The sequence below is a fragment of the Dendropsophus ebraccatus genome, chromosome 12 (assembly GCF_027789765.1).
Source record: "Dendropsophus ebraccatus isolate aDenEbr1 chromosome 12, aDenEbr1.pat, whole genome shotgun sequence".
Lineage (NCBI taxonomy): Eukaryota > Metazoa > Chordata > Amphibia > Anura > Hylidae > Dendropsophus > Dendropsophus ebraccatus.
In genome coordinates this window covers 77,485,380-77,494,457 of record NC_091465.1, presented here as the reverse complement: position 1 = coordinate 77,494,457, position 9,078 = coordinate 77,485,380, and the positions used below count along the sequence as shown (strand labels likewise).

General features: G+C 40.8%; 1 protein-coding gene across 1 annotated transcript; it reads left to right on the top strand.

Annotated features, from left to right (window-relative positions):
• The first annotated feature begins 4,498 nt into the window (after positions 1-4,498).
• Positions 4,499-8,210, top strand: LOC138768784 (chemerin-like receptor 1). The gene is made up of 2 exons (XM_069946740.1): positions 4,499-4,557; positions 7,250-8,210. The coding sequence occupies exons 1-2, from the start codon at positions 4,508-4,510 to the stop codon at positions 8,208-8,210; spliced, it is 1,011 nt and encodes a 336-aa protein (XP_069802841.1). The 5' UTR covers positions 4,499-4,507.
• Positions 8,211-9,078: the final 868 nt, after the last annotated feature.

Genomic DNA, 9,078 nt, shown 5'->3' with positions numbered 1-9,078 from the left:
GCCGACACTTATCAGCTGCTGTATGTCTTACAGGAAGGGGTGTTTTCTTTCCAGTCTGACACAGTGCTCTCTGCTGCCACCTCTGTCCATGTCAGGAACTGTCCAGAGCAGGAGAGGTTTTCTATGGGAATTTGCTACTGCTTTGGATAGTTCCTGACATGAACAGAGGTGGCAGCAGAGAGCACTGTGTCAGACTGGAAAGTATATGTCACTTCCTGCAGGAAATACAGCAGCTGATAAGAACTGGAAGACTGGAGATTTTTTAAATAGAAGTAAATATTCAAGTCAATATGTTAAGAATAATTATATTTAATTGCGTTTATGCAAAATGTATTACAGGATTGTTGCTCACGGATACAACTTTTCAAGATATACAGTATATAAAATTATCATGAAGTCTGAGATATTTGCCCTATATTTGGTAAAGGAATATATAATAATAAATAGATATGTATGTAATATATAATATGTCTATAATAAATAATATATATGGTAAAATATCTCACTTTTAATATCTGACATGTGTTCTAAGTTGTATTGTGAAAACAATACAGGTTTATGCGATTTGCATTGTGTTTTCATTATCATTTATTTATATTGTACTTCTAGCGTCCTAGAATTTTTGAATTGGGGTTGTGGATAACTGACAGTCTGACAGAGGAAGCGGCACTGCATCATAAGGATTGTCATACAGATCTGGATACATCTGATGTTTAGCGTAGAGATACATTAGGATTATGTTACGCATTACAGGAATCCTATGGGGGGACCACATGTGGAAAGCTTGTGCTTTATTTCTGTATTTCATTGGGTGTAAAAGGAAAACATTATTAAATGTTTGTGCAAAACAAGATTTGCGCAAAAATTTTGGTGCTCGACTCTGATCTTTTCCCAAGCACTGGGGGCTGGACCGCCACCTCCCAATATGACGAAACCCCCTCCCCTCTGTCATGCAGCTTTATTAGAATCAATGTAGCCGAGTAACAGAGGGAAGGGGACATGTTAAAAAAAAAATGACCTGATGGTACACTCACTTTAAATATAGTTTCCTAAGATAAGTGACATAGCTATCATGTAGGCAGACCATGCAACTGCTACTGGGCCAAGTAACTCCCCCCCTCGCCAAAGCATGGTCTGCCTACATGGTACGCCACTTACATCTATCCAGCTGCTGTAACTATTGGAGCAGAAAAGTACTGCTCCTGGTAGTTTGCTAAATGGCTGGCAAAATTTCCCGCAAGCTGTATCTTCTTAGGAGCTCCGGACCGCCCATGTGACGAGGTGGTAAGGCTAGGTTCACACTGCGTTTTCAGCATCCGTTTAACGCATCCGTTTTTTGAAAAAAAAACGCATAAAAAACGGATTGCAAAAAACGGATTCATTTGTGTGCATCCGTTTTTCCATTGACTTCCATTATAAAAAAAAACGGATCCGTTTTTTTTGACGGACCAAAACGGACAAAAAAACGTTGCTGACCCTATTTTTCTGGACGTTAAAAAAAACGGATCCGTTAAACGGATGCTGAAAACGCAGTGTGAACCTAGCCTAATCAGAGAAACACCTGGGGAGGAAACAACTTAGAAAAAGGAATAAAATTTACTGAATCCAACTGTATCAAGCAGGAGAGAACATCAACCTGTCATCCAACCCCTTAAAAACCACCCATACAGATTTAGCAAGAGTTCACACAGTCCAGAGGCAACTGAGACAATTTTGCTTTACACTAGTTTGAAAAATCTCCCCCATAGTGTTTACTTATATGCCCGGAAGTAGTGCTGGGGGCATATAGGAGCTTGTTTATAGCCATAACAACGGGTTTTGCATCATTGGTTCCCTTTAAGCTTCGGACGGCATTCTCCTTTAATGGTTACAGTGACACTAGGGGGTGCTACGGCCTAAACTGAAAATACAACATGAATGGGAAAATAACAGCAGTAAACAGTTCAGAATCGGTTTCAGGCTCCTGTTCTCTTCACAGGAGCTTCTCCCCGATCTGTTACTTCATAGAAGTCCAGTCTCATTTAACATCTCATTTCATCAGCCATCTGTCTGAGGACTCTCTCCTTTTCTGACACCTGTATATAGATAAGACATGATCGGGCCATTTACAATTTGTACACTCAGACCACAAAACCACATACATATATGTTAAACATTGTATGTACTTGGTTTTCTTTTTTCTATCATGATGTGATTTACGCTTTTAGGCTACGTTCACACTACGCATGAGACCCGCTGTCCCGTGACCCCGGCCGGGTCACGGGACGGCCGGTCTCTGGCTGGATCATCTCGGCCGGTACTTAAGTACCGGCCGGATGATCCGTCCGGCCTCAGAGCTCTGATGCGGGCGCATCAGCGCGCGCCCGCATCAGAGCTTACCATAGCACACAGTGAAGCGAGCGGCCGGAGCCGCTCGCTTCACTGTGTGAACTGACAGGTCTTTCTGCGGCCAGAATTCACTGAATTCCTGCCGCAGAAAACTGACCTGTCAGTTATTTGCGGGGGCGCACAGATCCCGGCCGGAGCGTGTACGATGTGTGTACACTCCGGCCGGGATGCCATTGCTTAATAGCCTGTGTTCCGCTGCACAAAAACTACAGCCGTTGTTGCCATCAGCAACAACGGCCGTAGTTTTAAGTAGTGTGAACATAGCCTTATAACTCATATCCATCTATGACTATAAGTTCACATTTGTTTATTCTTATTTGACCCTATCTACCATCTAACCAACCAGCATCATGCGACACTTGATTGACTGTTAAAGGAATAATGCCACATGACAGCTTTATAACCGAACAATGATATAATCATCATCGTTATTCTGGGGACGATTACTCTATAAGAAGACTCTGGACTCTGCAAAAGAAGAAAGAAGACATTATAAGGTAATCAATAAAAATAAAAAAAATATAATTTAACTTTTCATTATTTTTTAGTGTAAGTGTAATTCTTACAGGACTCTATTTCTCTCTTTCACTTCCCTCCTTCCTTTCCTCTATCATTTCACCAAGTGACCTTGATCGGCCCTTACATACATGACATAGCGAACATTTTTTAGAATCTCGCAATAATTTTAGTGACTCATATAATCTGTGACATATAAAACAGTGTGAATAATTTACTGTATAGGTTTTAGTGGGTTTTTACACATTTTCTTATCTCATTATAACGCTCATCTCTCAATACTATTTCCTTATTAAAGACAAAACTTAACATTATCGGGTAAGGTTCCCATATTACACTTGTCTTTTTTTTATCTTAATTAATCCTAATCTTTATTATAGTGAATTGTATCCGGAATAAGAAGTGGATTCATATAAAGCCAATGGTTTGTCTTGGCTGGAAAAAATGGGAGATTTTTTTTTTTTTTTTATGGGCATTGGTGGTAGAACATCGGGGGGAAAAAATGGGTAAAATATATTAAAATAACTCACCTGTTGGTATATTAGAGTAGGGTATCATGTGATAAGAATTGCTGCTATAACAAGGGCTTTCACTTTTATGCCTATTGTGCTCAACATTTATTTCTGGGGTTTGAAACGGCCCTGGACCCTTGCTATTACACGGTCCTATTACACGGGCCAATGGTGGCCCGATCAATATTGTAAACGAGCACCAATCTGCTAGATCTTCGCTCGCTTACTGGTCTGGCCTATTACATGGCCCAATAATTATTTAGCAGGGGCTGCATGGACATTGTTAGTCATGTCCGAGCAGCCCTCGCCCAAAAAGTTAATATATTACCTTCCAGGCTCCCAGTCTTCTCCTGCCCTCTACTTGCTTCCTGGTTCCGCAGCTGCGGCTTCAGGGTGGCCTATCTGAGCTGATAGGCTGCTCTGAAGCTGCAGCCGCCCGGGTGCATGCAGAGCACAGGAGAAGACCGGGAACATGGACAGGTTATGTATTAACTGTTTGTTCAATTGTCAGCCATTGGCCGCGCATCGGCTTTTCTATTACACAGAGCGAATGGGGCCAATTCGCCCGATTACCGCTCCGTGTAATAGGGGTCTAAAACTCTTTAAAAAAAATTCCCAATCTTGTTTAGGAGTACAATAAGTTTATACGTTTATTTTTTCTGTTTCTCACTTAAGTTTTTTTCCTGTTTATTGGAAGAAAAACTGGGTATTAGGAAAAAGAGTGGGAGGTAAGGTAAAGCATTAAAGGGGTACTCTGGCACTTAAAACTTTTTTAATAGGTTGTTGCCTTTATATAAAACATGATAAACATATCATTATTACCTTTCCATGCCCCCATGTCCTCTTGTGACGCCTCTGGTTTGCTTGCTGACCGCCGTCGCCGCCTCTTCTGAGGCTAACTGATCTAGGCAGTGACAGCCACTCTGCCAATCACTGGTATCTACCTGCAGTATGGTGACAGCTAGCCCTTAAATATTAAGTTGAGACAGTATACTACAGTATATATGTGCCTTAGCTTTTATAGCAGTATATCTGAGCCTTTGCTGTTTTTAATTTCCATATTCATTACTTTTTGTAGGTAAAAAGTCGGAATGGATTTAAACCAGACCCTATGTAACATGACTCTGGATTGCAACAACTGGTAACTTTATATTGCTCATTCTTTATGTCATATAGTTACCTGTTTGGGCTGCTCATTAAAGGAGAAGTCCTGCGAAATTTTTTTAAAAATAAAAAATTTTGCCGGACTTCTCCTTTAAGCTGGATCTCTGGCTGTCAAGTCTATCCAGTCCAGCAGAAATCTTTAGTGAAGTTACAAGAATAGCTTGCTTGATTTAGTCAGTTCTTTGACAATCAACTGTCTTTATACTTAAAGGGATTATCCAGGCTTAGAAAAACATGGTCACTTTCTTCTAAAAACAGCACCTCTCCTGTCCTCAGTTTTGGTGTGGGTTTTGAAGCTCAGCTCCAATGAAGTTAATGGAAAAGAATTGTAATACCAAAAAAACCTGGGGGCAGGGGCGGGACCCTTAATCACAGATTGCATCAAATTTAATGAGAGAAGATATTGCCCTGTACACAGTGTCTTTTTACCTTTAAAATTGGAAATGTTGTTCCAGATTTATTTAAGGGTGTGAAATATAGACACGGGTGTAAACTGCCCACAGCAACCAATCACAGCTCAGCTTTCATTTTACCAAAGCTGAGAGCTTAGCTGTGATTGGCTGTTGTAGGCAGTTTATACCAGTGTATATTTCACACCATTTGATAAATCTCCCCGTTAGTGTCAGACCTCATAGTACACCATTGGGATCTGTCAGGTGTCGGTAGTGACCATTGCAGAATGAATCAGACACATCATTGTGGTATACAGTTTAGAACCCAGACACAAATGTGAATACAGCCTGAGGGCCCCATTATACAGAGCGATAATCTGCCAAATCAGGCCGATTCGGCAGATTATCACTTAGTGTAATAAACACAATGAATTGGCTGATTGTGTAATCTAATCCTGGCTAAAAATCATTGCAGCCAGCGGCCAACGGCTGAGGAATGTATATAAAAAAAAAGTTATTCATACCTGTCCACACACCCTGGTGTCCTTCTCGCTTCTGCCCTCTGCCCACAACTGTCACTGCTGGAACTTCTGAGACAGTCTATAAAGTGACAGGCCGCTTCAACCACTGGTCGAGAAAGGACAGTGCCAGGGACAGTGATTGGCTGAGCGTCTCAGAGGCATCGAAACTAGGATTTAACACATTAAGGAATTACTGTATATACTTAACAAAAAAGTGTGAAACAACTGAAAATACAGTATGTCCTATATTCTAGGTTCTACAAAGTAGCCACGTTTTGCTTTGATTCCTGCTTTGCACACTCTTGACATTCAATTTACACATTTATTTATATATTTCTTTTTTTATTAACAGTATATAGGCTATTGTACAATGAAAATATCTTTCGAAACGAAAATTTGCTTTATTAATTAAATATCAACTATTAAAGGGAGCGGCATTATTGCCAGCAATTGCTATTGCCGGTCATACCGTTCTCTGTAATACCGCTTCCCTGCTTTCCCAGGGCGCGTAAACTTTATTAAAACAGCTAAAAAATTGTTTAGCTGTTTTAGTAAAGTTAATTTAGATTCGATTATTCGATCACATATTCAATCGAACTCGAATCTTTCGATTAGAGCAGTATTCGATCGAATACTATTTGCTCATCTCAAAACTGGTAGGAAAAGTAAGAAAGAAATCTGACCAAAAGTTCTTAAAGTGTCCCTGTTGTTTTAACCTTCAAAATGCAAGTTTGCATTTTACATTCATTATTATTATTTTTATTATTATTAATTTTCTTTTTAGTTATTATGGCAAACATGACACTTCCTGGGTTTAGACTCTTCTTTTTTCCAAAGAGTCAAAAGACAGAAAGTCCCGATCATCTGAGCGCTCACAGAGAGAAGACAGTCATGTGATTGATGGACATATTGAGCCATGGTTTTTTTTTTTTTTTTAAACCAGCACAAGACTAAAAAGCTTCAGGAGACTGTACCTGGATACAGTAAGTATAGCTGTTCTATAGCTGCCTTCAGGAGACTGGACCTGGATACAGTAAGTATAGCTGTTATATAGCTGCCTTCAGGAGTCTGGACCTGGATACAGTAAGTATAGCTGTTATATAGCTGCCTTCAGGAAACTGGACCTGGATACAGTAAGTATACCTGTTATATAGCTGCCTTCAGGAAACTGGACCTGGATACAGTAAGTATACCTGTTATATAACTGCCTTCAGGAGACTGGACCTGGATATAGTAAGTATACCTGTTTACCTGTTATATAGCTGCCTTCAGGAAACTGGACCTGGATACAGTAAGTATACCTGTTATTTAGCTGCCTTCAGGAGACTGGACCTGGGTACAATAAGTATAACTGCCTTCAGGAGACTGGACCTGGATATAGTAAGGATACCTGTTATATAGCTGCCTTCAGGAGACTGGACCTTGATTTCTGGTAAGTTCAGCTTTGTTTTACAGCATGATAACAACAACAACAAAAATAATGAATGTAAATTGCAAACTTGCTTCATTTCACATCTACTGATTTACATTTTGAAAGTTATAATGACAGATCCACTTTAAGGGTTTTTGAAAATAAGTAGAGAAGGACAATAAGCCCTGGAGCCTCCTATTCTAAGATGAGTGGGTGGGGTATGGCACTACAATGCATCGTCATTTTCTTTTGTCCCTGCTCTCCATGTATACTCCAATATACAAAGTTGATATTAATAAATCTTTAAATTCCTTCTGAACCTAACACCCTTTTATGTCTTTTAAGGTCAAGGGATGAAGATAATGTACACTCGTACGGCCTTTATATTCTCTTCTCCAAAGGATCATCGACTTTATACTTCATCATTTTTGTTCTTGGGATTATCGGTAACGGATTGGTCATTTGGATTGCCGGATTCAGGATGAAGAAGACAGTCAGTGCCGTGTGGTTCCTCAATCTGGCCATTGCGGACTTCCTATGCTGTGCATCTCTTCCTCTGAGAATTGGACTTTTTTACTTTCGTTACCTAAATATAGATATATGTTGCTTTTTGATTATCATTTTGTACAATCTTAACATGAGCGCCAGTGTTCTTCTCTTGGCCGCCATGAGTTTTGACCGCTGTATATCTGTCATGTGGCCATTTTGGGCTAAAGTTCATAGAACATGTAAACTCGTGAGAATCACTGCCGCTATCATTTGGATATTGAGTTTCATCTTGACCGTTTTAGTGTTTTACATGTATATGTTTCATTTGTATGATTTATCTGAATGGTGCGTAGTGCTTGGCCAAGGTGGCCATGTCAGTAACATGAAACAACCCACCAAACTGATCAGGTTAGTTCTAATGTTTGTCGTCCCTTTTCTCATCATCTTCATCAGTTATGTCACCATTTTCTTCAAGCTTAGAAATAGTAGGAGACCCCAGAGATCCCAGAGGCCGTACAGGATCATCACCGCTGTTATATTGTGTTTCTTTATCTGCTGGTGTCCATATTACATCTGGCCGCTAACACCCATGTATGATGGAAGTGAGATCCCTTTCTTTACAGTACATCTTATTGTTGTTATTCTTGCCAGTTTGAACAGTTGCATCAATCCAATCATTTACGTATTTATGAGTCCGGACTTTAAGCGCGGTTTCTTCAGATCCATCCCCTCCAGACTTGTAAGAGCCTTAGGGGAACAGAATGATGGAGATATGGAAGGAGAGGGGGTACCACATATCAACATGGAAACCCCTTAGAGGGTTTTCATCAGATGGCATGTAATGTAACCCAGTTTGTAATAAAACCATAACTAAAAGTGTTTACACCTGTTTATTATTCATGTAAAAAGATTAGGGGCGGATTAACTTTACCATGGGCCCAAGGCTGTTCACCAAGCTTGGGCCCCCCAACCCACTGTAACTATGACGGCACTGGCTTTGGTGTTTTTCCTCCATAATGCAGCCTGTAAAGGACCTGTGGTGACATCATTGTCACATGATAAGGTCCTTCAGTATGTTCTCTAATGTTACTGCATTGTCTTCTGGCTGCAGCTTTGCCCCGATTTGTGCAAAATTGCAGTAAAAAGCAGCGATTTTATGCAAATCATGGCAGAACTGTATCCTGGAAATAATACACCACTGAAAGTCTGTGGCCATGGGCCCCCCCAGGAGCTCAGGGCCCTGGGTTACTGCCCGAAACGGACCTATTATAATCCGCAACTGAAAAAGATCTTGATATATACCTATTGTCACCCTGCCTATAAGAGCATACACCATAGCATATCTGGTTTTCTGCAGCTCACTTTCCATCTTTGCTGTGTTGGTTTGAGCCGGGTCAGCACTATCCTCTCATTGGGTGACACCTCGCTAGGGCTGCGGCAGTGTCCCGTGTTCCGGGCCTCTGCTGCACCCGCTTTCCTGGCTCTTCTCCTCCCACGGAAGCCGGAGTCCACGTGCCCGGGTCCAGTGCCGCTTCTTTTTTGGCCCCTAAGGCTGCTTCATTGTGACCTGGACATCCATGCATCCATGACCTTTAATCATGAAGGGGTTAAAAAATGAAACACCCCTTGGCGCAGAAACTTTTCTCCTGTCACAAGATAAAAACTCTATATAACCCATCAGACCC